Genomic DNA, 21,594 nt, shown 5'->3' with positions numbered 1-21,594 from the left:
GCCAAGCTAATGCCAGTTAGCATCCAGTGCCAAATTAACTTGTTACATAGGGGTGGGCACTACATTAAAGCAACACTAAGTAACTTTTGCCAAGTGGGACAATTACAAGACAAAGCTGCATTAAACCTATAGTGTGTAACTATTTCATATTAATGTATGTCACATTCAAGCCATTGCCAAATGAGTTGATACAAAGTTAATTAAACCTATCAGCTAAACAAAACTCTCTGTATTTCTCAGTGTCTGGCGATTTTTGCACAACATCATCATTAGGCGATCTGACTAAGGAGTGAGCTGGAAAGCAACAAACTTTTGGTGAGTTTATATCATAGACAGTGAAAGAAACCGACACAGTGACACCATAAACTTCGCCCAGTGAGACCAGTGAAGTTACTTTTCCGGTGAGGGCCAAGCGTGACTGCGCAGCCTCAAACTGAGCTCGACAACATAGATGTGACGTGAGCAACCGGTCTTAAAGTTGTAAGTCTCCTGGTAGCTGGGCCAAGAAATCATTCAATCAATTTCATTCATTCCAAATCTTGCAAAGACGAAGAGCGTAGATATACAGTGTGTAAGGGGATAACATAGACAATGGGCTAATTATTGCTAACTACAATGCTAATTGACATTAGTAATTAAACCTTAACAGCTAATGTAAGTCCAAACTGCCTGCGAGCTTCTCCTAACTATACGGTAATTCCGCTACTATATGACAGTAAGTTGCGTGGTTATGACCCAATCGGTAGCCTATTTTTACAAAAACAGCTGCTACGGGGCCATGTGATGGCCCCGTAGCCCCGTAGTCAGATGTAAAGTTATTCGCTGTCAAAGTGACGCCAAAATGAATGAGAGTCAATGGAATGCTAACGGCAGGTGACAGCTTGTTAGCCTAGAATCTTCCCATAGGAGGTACAATTCTGGATGTTAGCTTCACCCCTTGGTTTCTGAATGTGTACTTCCTGTTTTACCTTTGTGGAGATTGAAAACAAGAAAATGTTTGTCTGTGACATGCAAGTGTACACAGTAGCACAAGTAGAATGGGTTTGCCAACACTAGAATAAACTATATCGATCTATACTGGTTATAGTACGACGATTGCGTTAAAAAAGTTCATAGTTTTGCTTCTCAACAAAAGCTTAATATCCGGTTAAAGAATAGAGAGGGAGTCTAAAATGATCATTTTGTACAGACTGGGTTTGGCACCTCAGTAGAAATGAAGCAAATGAGAGAGCTCTGGCTGCCATGGTTTGGCACTGGACTAGAACCGTGGGAGAGACCCTAATCAGAAAGCCCAGGGAGAAGCCACTGAGGCTGGGCCAGATCCCCTGAGTTGTTGCCCTAGAGCTCCGCTAGTCAAACTACACTGGTCCCCTGATCCCTTCCCTGGAGAGATTTACACTCACACGCTCAAACATGTATAAACACATTGTAAGCATACACACAAACAGAAAATGTTACTCCAAGCTGCTCTTTGCACTGTAATGGCCCTGAGTGGCAGCGGGGAATACCTGAAAATTCTTAAATAAATACAATGTAAAGAACCCTAATTTACCCTAATTATTTAAATTCTGTTTGATGTGAGACTGCAGTACTACTTTTTTACAGAACATTCAGTCCCTGATGACTCATTTTTGTCTCAGTGGTTTGCTCCCTGCTGTTTATGAATTTTGGTCTAAAAGGTAATGTCATGTGCACTGGTCTTGCACAGTTTCATCTTAGGGTTCCCTCCAAATACAGTAAGGTTTTTTTTGTCCACCACACGCTTGTGTGACTTTAGCTTTAAAGTTAAAAGGAATTTGTAAAAGGGTTATACAAAACAGTAGAAGATAAAGACGATTCCCAACGGAAGACACAGAACTTTCTAAATATCCATCTCTGTTTGATATTGGCAAAAATATCTGGACAGTTAATATGAGAGGAGTTTGAAAGAAGACTTTTGTCTGATAGACTAGTTAAGATGGGGAAAGGCTCTTTAACTACTGTATAAGGACAAGACAGAGTTGGGGAATCATAATCCAGCCTTTACTGCAGCAAGTTAATGAGGAGATTAAACTCTTCAAGAGCATTTCCGGTTCGACAAATCAATGTACACCACTCTGTCTCTTAATATCTGAATTGTATTCTGTATCTTCATTTAAGCTATATGATGTTAACACTGAGTGAATCATTCAAACCCAATACGCTACCGTTAATGGTTTCACCATTCCATCAAACAGAGGTATACATATAGATGTCTTGTTGGTAGTTTTTACACATTTCAAGAGATAGATTAGATTTTTTTTTAAAGTTATGCGTTTTGGACAAATGTTTGGCTGGTTGGTTTGGAAACCACACTCTTGGTGAATTTCTGTAGTTTTCTGTAATTTTTTGAAAATGAGCTGTTTTCCACTGTGATGTTTCTAAACACAGAAAAACAGAAAGTAAAAACCAGCCAGACAAACACACACACAAACACACACACACACACACACACACACAAACACACACCGACATGCGGCCTATTCATGCCAACAGATGACAGAGCGCTTTGAGAAAATGCCAAAATGCTGACTACTGAGGGGAGGGAGAGCACAAGGCTGAAAAATCTCCTATGTCAGACTGCAGAGCTGGCAGAAAAGAAAAACATTGTTGAGGACACACACACACACACACACACACACACACACACACACACACACACACACACACACACACACACACACACACACACACACACACACACACACACACACATTTTGTGGACCTCAGGGCATTGTTACTGTCTTGTTACTTCTTTTTCTTCCATATGTTGCTGTGTGTGTGTGTTTGTGCGTGCGTGTGTGTGTGTGTGGGAGAGAGAGAGAGAGTCATGGTAATATCCATTCAGGAAGGTATCGGCTTTCAGGGGGACCTGTTGACACACACCTACATAACCTTGGCAACCAGCAATCACTGCGGGTGCAGAATCATCAAATAAGGACACATTAAGTTACACAAACACACATGTGTAAAAAGAGACACACCTGGGTCACGGGAGATGACACACACACACACACACACACACACACAGCATATCTCACTCCTGTCATTGTGCTCTCTCTATCTCACTTCTGTTCATCTCCTTTCTTTTTCCTCACCTTCACTTTTACATTAAAGAAGCAACATGTGTCTGCCCCTCTGTTTCTCTCTCCCCAACTCTTCTGGTACATTCTCTAAAACGGTCCTCATTTTAGCCCTCTTGCTTTTTTCATCTCCCTTCCGTTCCTTGGCTGGAAGGTAGAGGTATGACCACACACACACACAACACACACAAACACACACACCCACACACAAACACACACACAAAGGCTCAGTATACCGCTGCTGCTATAAAAAAAAGCCTGTGTCATATAGACCCGCCTCTCTGTTTCACATCCTCCATCATTTTTCTATTTCTTTCTTTCTCCTTCTCTTTCTTTTACTTTTTTTTGTCTGTGACCGTCTTGCTGTACAGAAATATAGTAAATGCTACAATCTTACTTGGAGTTTTAAAGTCACCTTGGCCTGGTTTTATTTTCCATTTTGATCCCAACAAAAATAAATTTGTGAAGGCAACTTCAGACAGGACCAATAATCAGTGTTCAGTTTGGTTTGATACAGAACATTCGCTTGATGTAGATGACATTATGGTTTATGAACATGCTAGTTATTGTCTACGGCCGTGTTTAATCCCAAGTTTTTTCTTGCAAATCAACATTTACATTTAGCTGGTTTATAACTCACAGTGTTTGCATGATCACTATAAAGCTCAGTATTCATGTCAGGATCTCTATTTTGAAAAAATGCATGACACACAGTGCGCCTGAGTAGGCTACCAAGGACGGAGGTGTTGGCAGCCACAGGGGACAGTGTACTTAACTGCTTTGTTTTTGCCCTTGATGAAGTTACAGGATATGAGTTAAAAGCAAAGAGGGACATTAAAAATAGTCACCAGACAATTTTGCTCGATTTTGGATGATAACAAAATTAATTTTTCCATTACTTACACATTTTTTTCTGTAAAGCAAAAGCATACGTGTTTATATGACACATATGCCATGGCTGAAAGGAAGACCAGCAGCACCACTTGTGATTAGTCCTACTTATGTTCTGAAAGTATAGGTTTGTAAATCTGTAATACATTTTCTCCTGATTATTGTCATTAAAGGCCCCATGACATGGTGCTCCTTGGGTGCTTTTACATAGACCTTAGTGGTCCCCTAAAACCATATCTGAAGTTTTTTCCCCCAAAATTCAGCCTTGGTGCAGAATTACAACCACTAGAGCCAGTCCCACATGAGCTTTCCTTAGTATGCCATTTCTGAGTCTGTAGCTTTTTAGGGGAAGAGAGGGGGCGGGGGGGGGGGGGCAAGGTATAGGCTGGGGGTGTGGCCTTGACCAACTTTGGTAATTTGAAAGCCATGATGTCTCTCTCATGATTGGGCCAAATTCTCTGGGCGGGCAAAGCAGAGAAAGGGGAGGTAACTTTGTCCATTATGAGGTCATAAGGGGCAAGATTCCAGATCAGCCCATCTGAGCTTTCAATTTCTGAAAGACAGAGCAGGATACACAGGGCAGGATACACAGGGCTTGGTTTATACCTATTGCCATTTGGAGACACTGGGGGACCATGAGCAGGATGGGGTTACGCATATTAATGTTTAAAAAAAAAAACTCATAAAGTGAAATGTTCATGCCATGGGACCTTTAATACATTTATGTTATGAAACGTACAAGCTTGCTGGATTTGACTTTGGGAACATTTTACCTCATTATTCATGCCAATAATGTGTATTTGAGAGGGAGGGAAAAGCTAATGTGACCCATCCATCAGTTTGAGTTCAGAAAAAAAGCAGAGAGAAAGTAGCAAAAGCAAGGAATTATATGATGTATAGGGAAGGGTCAAAAGACAGAGACAGAAGTTTGGAAGATGAAACAAAAACAGTCTTTACAGTCTTTTGAGGCATTTAGTTACAAAAGTGGGATTTTTGACTAAAAATAATGCAACTGGAAGATTTGACTTTATGTAATTCAGACTTGTAATGGCTTCAAATAAACTTTGAGATTTCTTTTTGTACAAAACAAGGACTTTTTTTGGAAACATGGTAAGCAGGTATCTTTTAATGGTATTAACAGAATATTACAGCAAGCAAAACATCTAAAAAAAATCTAAAATCTATTCTTAAGGAGGGAAAAAAGAGAGGATGAGAGGAGAGTTGCTGTCAGTTGTGCTCAACTGCTTCTTTCCATGTAAAATGGCCTGTTTCTGCAGCTCCTCTCCCTCTCCGTTATCCTCACCTGATCACTGTTGCCTCTCTCCTCCTATCAGTCTCTCTCTGTGCTTCTCTCTGCCTCTATTTCTCATCAGCTCTTCCTCTCTCTCTCTCTCTCTCTCTTTCTCAACCACCCTGCCACACTCCACTGGCTTTAGCAAACGGCTGCCCTGTCATATTATCTCTTAAACACACACAAACACATGCACACGCACGTGCACACACACACACCCTTTATAAACAGGGTGTGTTGCAAGCATATAGAAAATATACTGTTTATTCATGCAAAAAACACACATGCAGACGTGTTCTCCTGTCTGTAGACTTACACACACGCGCGCACACACACACACACACACACACACACACACAGACCAAGGCGTTGTTGGGGTTGAGAGAGGCCCACTGCAGGGGATGAAAGTTACAACTTGGTAGAGAGTAAAAAAGATACACTGCCCCTACTATCTTTGCTGTTGTATTTGATCATGTTCATGCTTTGGTAGGCTACTTTAGATGAGCAATTTAGATTTTGATGCATATAGCTAGCAATATACACTCCCATCAGCACAGACTAAAATGCATTTTCAAGTATCAAAACATAACCAATGCCTAGAGTGAGACAGCTTCAAAATGATTATTTTGGTGCAGAGAAACACAAAGAAGGATGTCTTTTTTGGAGTCATTTAAAGACACCCCATCCTTTCATAATATCCAGCATTATCAATATTATTATATGAGCTGTTTTGTTTTATTACAAGTGTTCAGCTAGACAGTTACTCCTCTCAAAATTTGACTTATAAAAGTGTAAATCTATTTTTTTTGTGTTGCAATAAAGAAGAGGAGAGTGGGTTGAGAGAGTCTGTTTACAAGAGACAAAGAACACTGTATTCTGATCTGTAGCCGTTCCGGAGACTACAAATAAAAACTACAATAACAACAACAAAATCGCGATAAAAATACTACATAGGCTATTCATGCCAAGTAAGCGGAGAAAAAAAGGGCTTCTCCAGTTGGCTTTCCTGTGTGGTCCGCTCAAAGGGTTAAAGCCCAAAGTGAACTGAATTGTAAGAAGTTGGTTTCCAAGGGAAACTGTTCGCACCGTTCCAGCTGAGGCGGGACAAACCAACTGCCTGACACGGAAGGGGTAGGGGTGGTCCGATTATATTACGAATTGCTGTCGCACCACTTCGCTCATTAACTACTGTCACACGTCCTATCGTGTATATACATTAGTATATGATGCGTATAGCAACGCTGGTTGTTATTCTTCTATCCCTGTAATCTGTTTTAACACATTCATTAATACTATTACTTGCCTTCACCCCTTCCGTACAGCTAGAGTGCTGGGTTCCCTGCCAAGTCGGTTTGAAAAGAGCAGACAAAGGCTTTGAGCCCAGGACGCCCCTCTCTCTCTCTCTCACTCTGCCTACAAAGCCAACCTAGCTCTATCTTTTCTGCTTTTCTATCATGGAAATGTTTTCTAATAGGCGGCGTTAAGAGTGTTGGTTTAATTTTTACTTTCTTTTTCTGAAATGTACGACCGTCTGGATCCCCGCTCGGCCGAGAGAGGAAGGCTTTTCGTAGGTATAATACAAGGAAGCGTCGTCTGAGAGAGGGAGAGAGAGGGGGAAGGATTGACGCTTTTTCCTCCTCTCCTCCTCTTTCCTTTCGCCCCCTCTCCTCTTTTTGGCGGAGACAGGAGTTGAGCCAGGAATAAACGCTTTTTTTGTTTTGCCCTTTTTTTAATGCATTTGAATCCTACTGCGCAACGAGACCGGATCACGTGGTGTTGGAGAGAGTTGGATCGATTTTGCACAGTTCAATGTGAGAAAAAGAGAGAGAAACAAACAACTCCAATTTCTTTTTTACTTCTGTGGATAACTGGGACTGTTGATACTTTTGCATAATTGCAAGAGAAGGGGAGTGGGTTCATTTTCAGCCTTGGAGGTGTGGAGTATTAATTCTTATATGCCTGGGGTTTGAAAAACAATGGAGACGCACATTTCGTGCCTCTTCCCGGAAATTTTGGCCATGATTTTCAGCTATCTGGACGTGAGGGACAAAGGCAGGGTAGCCCAAGTGTGTATCGCTTGGAGGGACGCATCCTACCACAAGTCAGTGTGGAGGGGGGTGGAGGCCAAGCTGCACCTCCGCCGGGCCAATCCCTCGCTGTTCCCCAGTCTCCAGGCCAGGGGCATCCGAAGGGTCCAGATCCTGTCCCTGCGTCGCAGCTTGAGCTATGTGATCCAGGGAATGCCTAACATCGAGTCCCTCAATCTGTCCGGCTGCTACAACCTCACGGATAACGGGCTGGGTCATGCATTTGTGCAGGAAATCCCGTCCCTGAGGGTTTTGAACCTGAGTCTGTGCAAGCAGATCACAGACTCCAGTCTAGGCAGAATAGCCCAGTATCTCAAGAACCTGGAGGTGCTGGAGCTTGGCGGCTGCAGCAACATCACCAACACTGGGCTTCTGTTGATAGCCTGGGGCCTCCACAGGCTCAAGAGTCTCAATCTGAGGTCCTGCCGGCATGTCTCAGACGTGGGGATCGGACATTTGGCGGGCATGACTCGCAGCGCAGCGGAGGGCTGTTTGAACCTGGAGTACCTGACTCTCCAGGACTGTCAAAAACTGACAGATCTGTCACTCAAACACATTTCCAAGGGGCTGACCAAGCTCCGGGTACTGAACCTGAGCTTCTGCGGGGGGATCTCAGATGCAGGAATGATCCACCTCTCCCACATGGCCTCCCTTTGGAGCCTCAACCTACGCTCCTGTGACAACATCAGCGACACAGGCACCATGCACCTCGCCATGGGCACCCTAAGACTCTCTGGGCTTGACGTGTCCTTCTGTGACAAGATAGGGGATCAGACCCTGGCATACATTGCCCAGGGGCTGTACCAGCTCAAGTCTCTGTCCTTGTGCTCGTGTCACATCTCTGACGATGGGATAAACCGGATGGTGAGGCAGATGCACGAGCTGAGGACCCTGAACATTGGACAGTGTGTGCGTATCACGGACAAAGGGCTGGAGCTCATAGCTGACCACCTGACCCAGCTGGCGGGCATCGACCTGTATGGATGTACCAAGATCACCAAGAGGGGACTGGAGAGGATCACACAGCTCCCCTGCCTTAAAGTGTTGAACCTGGGACTCTGGCAGATGACAGAGAGTGAGAAAGTGAGGTGATTGGAAATGTTTAGTTTTTTTGTTTCTGGATGGGAACAGAGGGGGGACATGAGGAGCAGGAGGCGGGTACATTTCTTTTCTTATTAAAAAAAGAGAAAACCTCCCTTTTCTCTCCTGTGCGGTTGTGTAAGGTGTGCTTCTCCCATATGAGAGTTTTATGTTCAAGTGTTTCATTTTTCTCTCTGTTGGCATTGCAGGTTTTAATTAGTGTTTTGATATAACTAAATATTCTGCCTGGTATTAAAACTTACTTTTGCTATGAGCTCATGAATCTCCTTGTTAACAATTGTTTTGATCTGGTATTGAGTTTAAATCTGACACATTGGACTGGAATAACCTGCAATGCCAAGCTTGAGTCACACATTTAAAAAAAGAATAATAATAATATTCAAAGTGTCATTTGAATTATCTGATTTATTTGTTGACACTTGCTGCCAGAACGATTCTTAAAGATTGTGCCCGTCCAAAGTTGCATCTACCTTTTCATTGTAAACAAAGTGAGGTTTAAAATGTTTCTTTTGTACCCCGAGTCTAGATTTGAGACATTTACGACTAATCTCCACTACAGCCATCACGCCTAAAAACATTTGGCTACCTCGTATGTGGTTGTTTTCAAAGGGTGTATACTGTTAAAAAGAACACAGAAGGAAAGTGAGAATGAGAGACTGGGAGAAAATGTGCCTAAAGGGACTGTGTCTGCCCCCTCCCCCCATCCTCAATGAGCAGAGCTGGAGAAAGGAGACCAGGACACAAACTAACTACCTTTTGTTAATTTACCCCCATAAACAGCAACAATTTCCCAGAGAGAGAAAGTGAGAGAGACAGAGGGAACGCAAGCTGTAAAATCTTTTCAGATTTCAATGACGCTTTATGCAAAAAAAAAAACCCGCTTGTGTGCAAGAGCTTTTTTATGGTTTGTTTTCCTCATTTTTATGGATAGAGCCCAACTTGTACACCCTTTAGAGACGTGTTGTGTTCAAGCTTTGGCCAATATAAAAGGAGACAAGATCATCTGCTTACCCTTAGAAGAAATACCTATAGTCATCCTATAATAATACGGTAGAGGTTTAGGAATATTATAGTGCTACAATGAAAGATAAAAAATATGATCACTCCATTATCAAACAATATATGTCCATGTAAGTTTGGTATAGGTATGTTCAGCATTTTTCTAAGGGATGCTGGTGGAAATAAATGTCAGTGGATGTTGTTCAGAGCGTTGTACTTCAAATTGAAGTGATTTCTATATCTTATACCCTTTATTGATCGATACAAATCAGGGTTTGTCTCGTGGCTTTATTTTCCCACGTTAATGCCAACACAGGTCACATTCATATTCATGTTGCTCTCACCGGTGAGAGAGAGGGAGGGTGGGAGAGAGGAGGGTAGGGATATCTTTTTTTTTCCCTCCTCTTTTTCTCCATCTCTCCATGAATAAAAATACCCTGAATCCATTTTGAGACATGCTTAGAATAAGGAGCAATCGATTATTTTTCTTTCTCTCTCTCCGTGTCGGGTTACAGGTGGAATGCGTCTTTCTCTCTCCATCTCTCTCTCTTTTTCTTTCTCACACACACACAAACATGCACACGGAGGCCTGTGTGCGCGCATTTTAATGTAATGCAATGACCTGCTAGAAAAATTAATATACGGATGTGCGTCCTGCTGAAAAAGCTGTGTTTGAAAAATAAAAAAAGATGTACTGTATATTGTGTTTGTAAAGAAGACGAAAAATGCAGAATCCCAAAATTAAATTGTTTTATATTCTTACGGTTAAAACAATTAAAGATATTTATATAATGAACGCAAAGAGCGGTGTGGACTACTTTTGTGAAGGTGTAGTACTTCATTGTTGTCATGCTGTCTGTGTTTTTCATGAAGAGTGTGACAAATCTTAGTTTCCTCATGGTAATTTGACATAGTTTATTCCAACAAGACAATCAGTACTGTCATGGTTTTGTCCACAAATGAAGTTGTCCATCAGGCACATTTAATATAATAAGGGCTTTCATTTTAATGCATTTCTCCTAATAACCACCCACACATTGAGTATTGTCCCTGATCAGTCCAGCCTTGCTTCTCATAAGGGCTGAAAAAGGAAAAAATCTGTTGTGTTGTTTTATTATTTACGAGGAGATTCAAAATGGATGCTTGCCGTCTTGATTTGGCTGCAGTGCCTGTGTAATTAATTATCAACAGGGCATTTATTATAGGAAGCTGTTCTATCCTGCTGACTTTTTTTTTTTTTTTATCATAAACGTCAGGTTTTTTATCCTCAAACGCAGCAACAGAAGGTGTTTCAGCTCAGCTAGTAGAGCAGTTTCACATTTAAGTCTCAAATGTTTCAAAGTGCAAGGTAGGTCAGGGCTGTATTTGGTGGATTTCATGGTTTAAATGGGAGGTTTTGGGTATTGGAGTTGGTTATTTTTGCAGTGCTTTATTTCACATGTGGCAGAGTTGTGTCTGGGCGGCTGCTGCATGTGTGGAGTAATGAGATCTAAAGTTCCAAAGTTGGTTAGAGCAGATTTCCCTCTCTGCTTTCCATCAGAACGTGCCCTGTGTGTGAAGTGACAAAACACACACGAACACACACACGAACACACACACGAACACACACACGAACACACACACACACACACACACACACACACACACACACACACACACACACACACAGTTGCCAGACCAGTCAGTAGCCATTGTCTGTCTTAAGAAGTTAGGAAGGCAGGTTTTGGTGGGGGATTTTTTTTCTTCTTTTCCTCTCTTTCTCCTCCTCTTGTTCAGTCACGCATACCAGATCCTAGACCAGGGGACCCCCACCCCACCCATTGCTCCTTGCTCCCCCACTAAAACCACACACAACCACACACACACACACACACACACACACACTTTTTAGCATTCCACACCATCATTCAAAGCATTTAAGCATTCTCCCTCCCCTGACTCTGTCCATGGGGATTTGGGGATAAAGGCCAGCACAGGGATTGTTGACCACAGGGACAGAGAGAGACGGAAAGAAAGAGGACACAGAAGAGATTGAGAATGTCAGTGTTTGCCGTTTCTTAAGTTTGCTCTAGCTGGCCTTTGGTCTTGTGCAATAACACTGCAATGAGTGCACACTGAGATGTGAAAGATTTGTCTGTGACATCTTGTGCCGCTTTATCCAAGTTGTCTGTGACATCTTGTGCCGCTTTATCCAAGAAACCTCTTACAATCAGTTTGGATACCACATAAACAATATGTATACTATAGCCTAACAGTTGAGATATGATTGCTTTTTTTATGATTAAATATTTTATATTTATTTATAGTTAAACAATACACTGGGACGTAGGAACGTGTCCCAGTATTTGAGATATGATTGCTTGTGTATTTTAGTATACAGTATTATTGTTATACATTTTGTGTCTTACAATAACAACTGACAATCGACAAACAAGGTTAATCTGTATGTGAGTTGGTTTGTTTGAAGGCAAGGCAACAAAGAGAAATAGAAGTGAACTCAAAAGGAAAGAGGTGTGACATTATACTAAATTGGACATTGGATACTGATACATGAATAGAGAGGTGGGAGGCACACAACGTAGCGGATTGTTTTTTTATCATTTGACATTTGGGTCTGCAGACCTTTCCCAACAGATACAGGAGACTTACCGGGACAAGGTCCCATCACGTGTTTCTACAGAAAGGTCTGCAGGCTGAAATGTAGATGACAAAGATACAATCAGCTGCATACAAATGATAATGTGATACTTTATTAATCCCCATAGGGAAAATCTCTTTTTGTCTGCCACCCTCCACAGAGAGGTCAGAGGTCAGGCTCAGCTCCAGAAACCCACTGCTGGAGCTACTGGGGATTTGGTGTCCTGCCCAGGGACACATGGCTTGGATGAGAGTTGTCATGTTTTTACGTTAGGTCACCTTGCCTTGCTGTCCTCCCATGCTTTTCGTTTGTAAGTCTTTGGAGGTCACCTGTAAAGCACCAATTCTAAAATACAGAAACTCTTTTTTGATGAAACAATTCTCCCGGAACTGTTTGTGAGGGGAATGCCAACTTGTCCCTTATTGTATAAGTTGCAGTCTCAATTTGCATTTTGAATAGAGAGGCGAGTGTGAATTAAGCTCTGGAGTTTCACTGCTGCTGGGTTTTTGGTGTTTAGCATTATGTGGTTACATAGAATGATATACAGTGGGGTTCGAAAGTTTGGGCACCCCAGGTAAAAATTTGTATAAATGTGCATAAAGAAGCCAAGAAAAGATGGAAAAATCTCCAAAAGGCATCAAATGACAGATTAGATATTTGTTTTATATGTCACAAAAAGTTAGATTTTATTTCCATCATTTACACTTTCAAAATAACAGAAAACTAAAAAATGGTGTCTGCAAAAGTTCGGGCACCCTGCAGAGTTAATACCTTGTACTGCCTCCTGTGGCAAGTATCACAGCTTGTAAACGCGTATCTTTGCCCATTCTTCCTTCCAAAAGTCTTCCAGTTCTTTGAGATTTCTGGGCTGTCTGTCACGCACTGGTCTTTTAAGGTCTATCCATAGATTTCCAATTATGATGAGGTCAGGAGATTGTGAAGGCCATGGCAAAACCTTCAGTTTACGCCTCTTGATGTAATCCACCAAGGATTTTGAGGTGTGTTTAGGATCATTATCCATTTGTAGAAGCCTTTCCCTCTTTAACTTCAGCTTTTTCGCAGATGGCATCAAGTTAGCATCCAAAATTTGCTGACATTTTGTTGAATGCATTTTTCCTTCTACTTGTGAAGTGTTCCCTGTGCCACTGGCTGCAATACAACCCCAAAGCACGATTGATCCCCAACACGCTTAACAGTTGCACAGAGGTTCTTTTCCTTAAATTCTGTGCCCTTTCTTGGTCATTCCGGCCAAAAGGTTCTATTTTAACATCATTGGTCCACAGAGATTGTTTCCACAATGCATCAAGCTTGTCCATATGTTCATTTGCAAACGCTGATTTTTTGTGGTGAGGACGTAGAAGAGGTTTTCTTCTAATGAATCTTCCATGAATACAATATCTGTACAAGTCTCTCTTTATAGTGGAACGGTGTAGCACAACTCCAGTGTCTGCCAAGTCTTTCTGGATGGATCGTGCAGTCAAACAAGGGTTTGGACTTGTTTTTCTCACAATCCTGCAAGCTGATCTGTCTGATATTTTTCTTGGTCTTCCAGATCTTGCTTTAACTTCCATTGTTCCTGATGACGGCCATTTCCTAATTAAATTCCAAACAGAGGATATTGGCATCTGAAAACGCTTTGCTATCTTCTTATAGCTTTCTCCTGCTTTGTGAGCGTCAACCATTTTCAGTTTCAGTCTTCTAGATAACTACTTAGAAGAAGCCATGGTGCTGATTGTTGGGGCAAGGTCAGATGAGTCTGCATTTACAACCTTAAAGGTTGAAATCACCTGGTCTTTCCAAACCATGATTAAGAACAATCCATGACACTATCAGGTCTCAGACATCTTTTCTTGGCTTCTTTATGCACATTAATACAAATGTTTACCTGGGTTGCCCAAACTTTCGAACCCCACTGTATCACTATTGTATACAATGACAGTTAACGTTGCGTTGTGAGAAAATAACTGGATTACGTACTGAAAACAGGTGCTACCTATATTTTTATATTACAAAAGATAATTTGCTAGAAAATATTACTGCAAATTACCCAATGCTAATTTGTGTTTTAATAAAAGCCACTTTGAGCATGCTAGCACAGAGCATTTTGTAATTTTACACTTCCATACTTGTTCCTTTTTAACACAGTTCTGCTTCCCTTTTTTGTAACAGTTCAACAGTTTTGAATAAAGAAACTGTTCAGCAATTTGGGACAGTTAGCTTGTTTGCTTTCTTGACACAAGTTAGATGAGAACATTGATACAAATTTCACGTACATTAGCGGTATCAATCTTCTTTTCTAACTCTTAGCAAGACAGCCATTAAGCAAACTATTCCTTTAAGACTTGGCCTATGCAGGGGATTATGTAACAGCTACTGTGTGTTTACAGTGGATTGTTGAGATGACAAGAAATTAACAGAATGTTCTGACATGGTTTGTCCACATTGATCATGAAGACAAATCAATAGCTTGGAGATGAGACTGAAAGCTGTGTGGAGGAATTCCCCAACAGATTGAGCAAGGCACTTACACTGCCAGGTTCAGTGGGTTCATTCTTCCTGTGTAACTCAAAGGTTTCACTGTAGCAGCCATGCAAAAACATGTGCACAAACGGCCCAGTTAGGCAGCTGAGATCGAAGCGCTCACTAAATGGCTTTATGTTAAGAATATATCTCGCTCTCAGAGCGATTCACTCTTCATACCCACATATCCTGCCTGTTTGCATGATTGACAGCCTTCAAACACATTAATTCAAAAGTTTACAGGCACCCAAATTAGACAAAGACACACATTTCTGCCCCATGTAGGTCACTAACGTGTAACAAAAGCTTTTCATGCTATAAATGCTGCTTTTGCATTCGAACTTTGGTGTGTGAGTGAGTGTGCGTTGTAAAAGTTGAACTGTGACTCGTCACATTGCGCTCTGAACCACATTTCCTGTCAAGCAGGAACAGCAGTGTGTGTGTGTGTGCGCGCGAGCGTGTGTGTTTTACTGCTATCATTAAAGGAATCATTCACCGTTAAAAGAGGAACTGGGGTTCTTCACAACAAAGCAACAGGGGTATTAGCAGCAGAGTGTTAGTGCCCTCCCCCACATCTCTCTGTCTTTGGCTGCAACTCCTCGTCTGCTGCTTGGTCTGTCTGTCTGTCTGTCTACCTTTCTGGCCTGTTGATCAGCTTTCATCCCTCTCTTTTCCTTTTCAACTTATTTCTTCATAATTTTAAAGCTTTCCTTTCTGTCTTGTCCTTTCACCTGCCTAATTCACATTCAAATTGTCCCTCTTTCTCTCTGGACATTACCTATCCTTCTTCACCCCTTCTTTCTACCTCTAAAATCCCTTTCACAGAGGCACAGCAACACTGAACTTATCTAGATGTTACTCAGAGGAGCTGTATATGAGAACACAAATGTCCAAATGGTCAATTGGACAAATAAAACAGACTTTTCCCATGTGATTGAGCCCATGTGTGTGAATAGAGCAGGTCACTGTCCTGAGTGGGTGTGTTGTTGTTCTATCGTGCAGCTGGCATGAAACTGGAAAAATACAAACATCCTATGAATGGACGCCAAAATCGTCAGACAAATTCAAGGAACGGCAAGACAATTGTTTTTTATGACTACTTCATGCCTCCTGCACACTCTAGCCAGATGCCACCCCTCGCCTAAACCAAGTGGAGTATTTCCAGAAGGTAAGAAGGCGTAAGAAAAGGCAACTCCAAACAATGTCCAAAGAATCAGGTCTGGAAATTTTCAGTTCCCATTATGAGAAAAAGACTTAACTTTTTTTTTGTTCATGCCCATGGTCTCCTCTCCTTTCCTATCTCTCTTCTCTTTCCTTTCATCCGCGTCTCACTATTTCCATTTTTACCCTTCCCCACCCCTCCTTCCTCCTCTCTGTGGCACCTGGTGTTGAAGTGTCGCTGAGGTACAGTAGATGGTTCTTTGAAGTCCCTGGGGCCCTCGGGGGCTGTGTGTGTGTGTGTGTGGGTGGAAACTTTTTTTTATTATCAGCAGCTCCAGTCAAGAACATTTGGTGTTTTTTTTTATCAATTTGCGTCTCTAATCTTCAAACCACCTACCCTGTGCAAGTGTTCATACAGTATTTCATGATTGTGTATAACAGGGGAATTTAAATCCCTATTACCATTATTATTTTGCTTTTCCCAACCATTCAAAGCTGGACAGTCAAAGGGATAGTTCAGTTTTTTTAAACTAATGTAATTGTGACAAAACTATATATGTTTTTACTGTATACAAAAAGACACAAATTGGTGAGCCATTTGGGATAGTAAGCCACATCAAAACATAGGGCGATGTAAATGTTCTATTGGAGTAGAAGCATGTTGTGACTTACTGGGTTTACAGCTGGCAGTCTGAGAAAATAGGTGGGAGAAGCAGAAGAAAAGCACTTCTGTCCCGAAGTCTGCTATGGTCAGCACCCAACCTGGAGAGAAAAAGAGGGGGTGGTAAGGCAGAGAAATAAATAAAGGAAACCAGGGAAAGTGGTAAAAAAAGAAGAGAAAGGAAAAAGAATCAAGGGAGAAACAAATGAGGAGAGAGAGAGAGAGAGAGAGAGAGAGAGAGAGGAATCTGTGAGTCACTGTTTAACTGTTGGCTGCTAACAGTCGCCTAGCCATGGTAAAATACCTACTGTGTGCGCGCACACACACACACACACACACACACACACACACACACACACATATACACACACACACACACACACAAAAGTACAGAAATCTGCCTAAATTCAACAATAGTTGGCACAACACACATATAGGATACACACACTCAAAAACACACACACACACTCCACAGTACAGAAATCTGACTAAATTCAACATTAGTTGGCACAACAACACACATAGGACACACACACACACACACACACACACATTAAAACTTTATGCAAAAAACATGCTTGTGACTCTCTCAGACTTCACTGCCCAACAGACCAGCTAATTATTTTTCGTTGGACACCAGGCACGCACACACCTCTGTGGCACATTCCTCAGAAACTAATGATCTGCTTTTCTACGAAGGTAAGAATTTAGGCAAAGGTCAGAAATAATTCTTTCCATTTTAGAAAGTTGGATTTTGCAGCTAATGCGGAACAATGACATCATCCAAACCCTAAGTGATTAATTATTGATGATTTTTCTCAGAGTGATTAGTTATTTCTCTACAAGAACAAGCCTTGCCAAAGATGGAGCTGTGATTAAATTGCAGTATATGCAATATGATTCTCCCCCGTCAGCAATCTCTGCGACTATCACCAACATATTATTTTAACACTATCGATTAATCTGATGCTTGCTATGTTTTCTGGGTTACTTTATTAATACTTTTGCCTATTAAATATTAGAAAATAGAGTGACAAAATGAAGTGGCTACAGCTAATCGTCAGTTCTTTGAGGCTGTACTTAGCACAGTACACAGAGGTACTTTGAGCTTAATGCTAACGCCATGCTAACATGCTCACAACGACAATGCTAACATGTTGAGGTTTAGCTGGTAATTGTTTATGATAATCATTTTAGATTATCGTGTTAGCATAGTAGCATTTGCTAAATACTTGATTTAAAGAACAGCTGAGGCTGATCAGAATGGCCTTAGTTTTGCAGATATTTGGTCATAAAACCAAAGTACTTTGACCTGATAATGGACCTATGAAAAGTCACCAAAGTTGACCATGAATGGCTGTATCAAATTTCACAGCACTCCATCTAATAGCTGTTATTTACTATAACGTTCATTGAGATATTTCAGTTTGGGTCAAATTGGTGGACCGACCATCTCTAGCATGGCTTAAACACCACCGCAGGTTACCTTAACCTAAATTGATGTCTACAATTGTTTGTTTTTGAGGGAACCAACAGTCAAAATCCAAACATATTAAATTTTACAATGACATGAAACAAAAAAAAGAAGCAAATTCATACATTTGAGAAGATGGAACCAGTAAATGTTAAGCCTTTTTGCCTAGTAAATGACTGATTCATCACTACTAAAAATATAATTGTTTCAACACTAATTGGTGTATTTTCTAGCCTCTAAACGAGAGAACCCATCACTCGTTAGCTCCTCTGGGTGAACTGCTTATTATTTTATCAGGTCATTTACTGCTGTAGGCCTTTTGCTCATTAGGCAAGAAATGCACATACTAATTCATCATCTATTTCCCATACTAGCATCACAGCTATGTATCTTGATATACAGATATTGTATCCTGAATTATAGAGATCCTTTTCGTCAGTATTTTTGCAAGTAGCTCAAATCATCATTGTTGTTACATATCACACACCTAGCATTAGCCGTTCTGTGCAGTAAATCCCAGTTCAATGCTGGATCCAGCAGACTGGTTGAGAGAACAACACACTAATTTGAAACTATAAGACACCACTTCATTCACAATTAAACCGTAGACGTTGTTGCTGAATCTTTTTAAAAAGCCTCAGCATTTACAATGAAAGACTGGGAATAATGCAGCGTGAGATGATCTTCTGCTCCATATTCCTGCTTCGTTTGACAGTATCCAGCGGAGAAAGACATGAGTAGATGGACAGGAGGAGCGAGAGAGAGAGAGGAGATGAGGTGGGTTCTTTTATAGAAATTGCTGGTTTCTTTGTCTCTTATGTTGTATTTTATGTTGGTTTCTTTGTCTCGATGTGAAACCACGTGAAGCTGTTGACAGAAATGTGACAGATACCTGCAATGTCAAAAACCAGCAGGCTCGCACCCATTCTAATTTGTCAGGTGAGACAGTGTTTTGGTAGTGTGGGAGGTGTCATGCGCTTGTGTGTGCTTGTCTTCCTGTCTGTGCATTATGCATGTACATAGGCACTCAGTGGTGTCTGTGACTCTCTGTCGATTCTCTGCATCTTCCTGTCAGTTCATCTTGTCATTCAAGCATCAATAAAGAGAAAGTTTTTCTTTTTCTTTTACTCTGTTTAAAATGTGTCATCCTTTTTTCTCAAACAGGGAAAATGGGCAGAAAGGGTGACAGAAAACTGCAACAAGAGTTGAGTGGGATTTTATCGCATATTTGACAGGAAATGCTGTGCATAGGAACAGAAAGATTTCACCACGTTAACAAGGAGGATATTTTTCAGGTTCTTTTTTGGGTAGACGATAGGAGTGTTTGTGCAGAAACATTGCAGAGAAAAAAAAATTAGCAGGTGGCAGGAGATAGATGCCGAAGTTGGATTCCTGACTCAGATTAGCTTCACCCTAAAAACCAAACTTTACATATAAAGGAAATTATTCATTGAATGAGGATCATCAACAGCATCAATCACTTTAAAAACGTTGTGGGCCACTGGCAAAACAAAGCAGGAACAGCTTGACATTTACAACTGATTTTTTTTTTTTTTTTGACAAGAGCTACATTAGAAGATTGATACCCCTAAGTGCAAAATATGAAGCTACAGCCAGTGGGCCATTAGCTTAGCTTAGCATAAAGACTGAAGAAGGGAAAAACAGCGAGCCTGGCTCTTACCCAAGCTGGTTACTCTGTGTGAGTTTTAACAGTCTGGTCATTTGCTTTCTCCTCAAGCGGACTCATGAAAGAGAGAAAATTAATGTCAGCTAATCAGCCTAGCTTGCTAGCGTCTACTTTCTACATACTTAACAGCATGATGGGTCCTCCTAAATGTTTTTTGTAGTAAATAGACAAATGTTAAATCCGATAAGGTAAATAACCAACGCCATGTGTGCTTGTTGAGAAAATTTCTAGAAAAGAATGTCTTGTATCATAGTTTGCAGGCTATAGGCTGAGGGTCTATGACATGCTTCAGTCCCAACACCAGCTCTCAAATGTCAGTCAACTGCTGCCATGGAAACAGCAAACCCAGAGGCTTAAAGCTTAGACACAATATGTTCACAACACAATAGTTGCAGTATCATCTTATATTTGTATTTGTAATGGGAACTGTGTACTAATGTATGGATAAACTGATTTATACCACTGAATAAAAGGAAGATCCTAACTTGTCCGCACCTGCACTGAATTTGATAGAGCTGAGAGTCAGGTCACTTTCGGTTCAATCCAATTAACCCAGGAAGTGGACACTTAAACCATAAGTAAATCCCCATCAAAAGGTTATTAAATATTCAATCTATGAAGGCATTATTGAGACAGAGTAGCGCTGTTATCTGCCAGTAAATGAATTACAGTTTCAATTTGCATGTTGAGTGAATTGAACTGAAAGTGTCTCAGAACCAGAGTGTCCACCAGAGCTGTGGCGTGCTTGTTGATAACCAGTCTCCCAATTCAGGATTTGGCAAAAGCTAGATTTACACTTGTGTAAAAATAAAGTCAATTTTTTTATTTGGTTCATAGGAGTGAAGATCTGTAAGAAGTCTATAGCACAGGCTTGGAGACAGCCTCATGTTGTTAAATATTCGTACAGTTTGCATCAGTTCCATTTTAATGCTGGATGTTTCAAGTTTTGCAAAAGAGGGACATGTAGTTAAGCAATGTGCTGTACAGTTTTGAATATTGTAAGAAACTGAATACCTTATTGTGTAATTAAATCACAATACATATATTATGTTGGAATTTAAAATTATTGACATATTTTACTTTAAAAACCTTAATTTGTGTATAGTTTGATTCCAGAAGGTAATCCCAAATTGAGTAATTTCCAAAATCAGATTTTATTTCATGTCACTTTTAATGGTTTGCAGCCTCAGATAGCTAATTCAAGTTTGAAGTTCAATTTGAAACTATATTAAAGATGCTCAATTCAATTTTATTTGCTTTAGATGGTTAGACTTGAATTGACCTGGATATTTCAAAACGGGAATTCAAACCATATAAACTCAGACAGATTGTTTTTAATATAAAATTATTATTACAGACGTTCCTGTTTCCATGCAAGCATTTTGAGCATGCAGCATACATTATGCAGCCTACATTAAATGCACCACATGTGCTAAAGGCTGCACACACTGATGTGTGGCAGTAGCTGAACTTCTTCTTTTTTTTACAATGGAGTGGCACAGACCTCTTTCCACTACTGTTTCAACAGATGTAAAAAAACACTGCAGTACCAGGTGTGTTAGCTGCTTCAACGCAGTGTCTCTAATATTGGACAGTCCCTCACGCAACCAGCCTTTACAATGGACAACAGACAAAATATACCCAAGTTAGGATACAGAGGGGTGACACAACGGAAGTACAATGAAAGAGCAAGAAAATTAGGCACGGACATTTCTGACTGTAGCCTTAAGAGGGGGAAAGAAAAAAGAGTGGGATAATTAATGTGTTTGTGTGAGAAAGACTGAGAAAAAAAACAGAGGAATAGAGGAAAAAAGAGGCATGGAGAAAGAGACGTGAGGTGGAGTGAGCAAAGATAAAGTGAGAAAGTGAGGATGGAATACAAAGAGGGTCTGTGTGTGTGTGTACACCAGGTGTGTATCTGCTGTCCCCAAGGTCCTCCTAGCTGTCTTCTCCCATTGATTAGTTCATATTGATCTGGCCTGG

At 40.9% G+C, this 21,594-nt stretch overlaps 2 protein-coding genes across 3 annotated transcripts in view; one reads left to right on the top strand and one right to left on the bottom strand.

Moving 5' to 3' along the window:
• The window catches only part of wnt5b (wingless-type MMTV integration site family, member 5b), a 73,068-nt gene that overhangs the window by 21,190 nt on the left and 30,284 nt on the right, over nucleotides 1–21,594 (bottom strand). The window contains exon 2 of one of the 2 annotated variants that reach the window (XM_034863608.1): nucleotides 16,462–16,551. The exons of the other annotated variant lie outside the window; for it this stretch is intronic. The gene's annotated coding sequence lies outside the window, so the exon portion shown is untranslated. The remainder of the gene's footprint in view (nucleotides 1–16,461; nucleotides 16,552–21,594) is intronic. 2 annotated transcript variants of the gene reach the window in all.
• Nucleotides 6,620–13,576, top strand: fbxl14b (F-box and leucine-rich repeat protein 14b). The gene is made up of 3 exons (XM_034863606.1): nucleotides 6,620–8,483; nucleotides 11,923–11,929; nucleotides 13,564–13,576. The coding sequence occupies exon 1, from the start codon at nucleotides 7,260–7,262 to the stop codon at nucleotides 8,460–8,462; it is 1,203 nt and encodes a 400-aa protein (XP_034719497.1). The 5' UTR covers nucleotides 6,620–7,259; the 3' UTR covers nucleotides 8,463–8,483; nucleotides 11,923–11,929; nucleotides 13,564–13,576.

The sequence above is a fragment of the Etheostoma cragini genome, chromosome 23 (assembly GCF_013103735.1).
Source record: "Etheostoma cragini isolate CJK2018 chromosome 23, CSU_Ecrag_1.0, whole genome shotgun sequence".
NCBI classification, from domain to species: Eukaryota; Metazoa; Chordata; class Actinopteri; order Perciformes; family Percidae; genus Etheostoma; species Etheostoma cragini.
The sequence above is the reverse complement of the archived record's forward strand: the minus strand, read 5'-3'. Positions and strand labels throughout refer to the sequence as shown.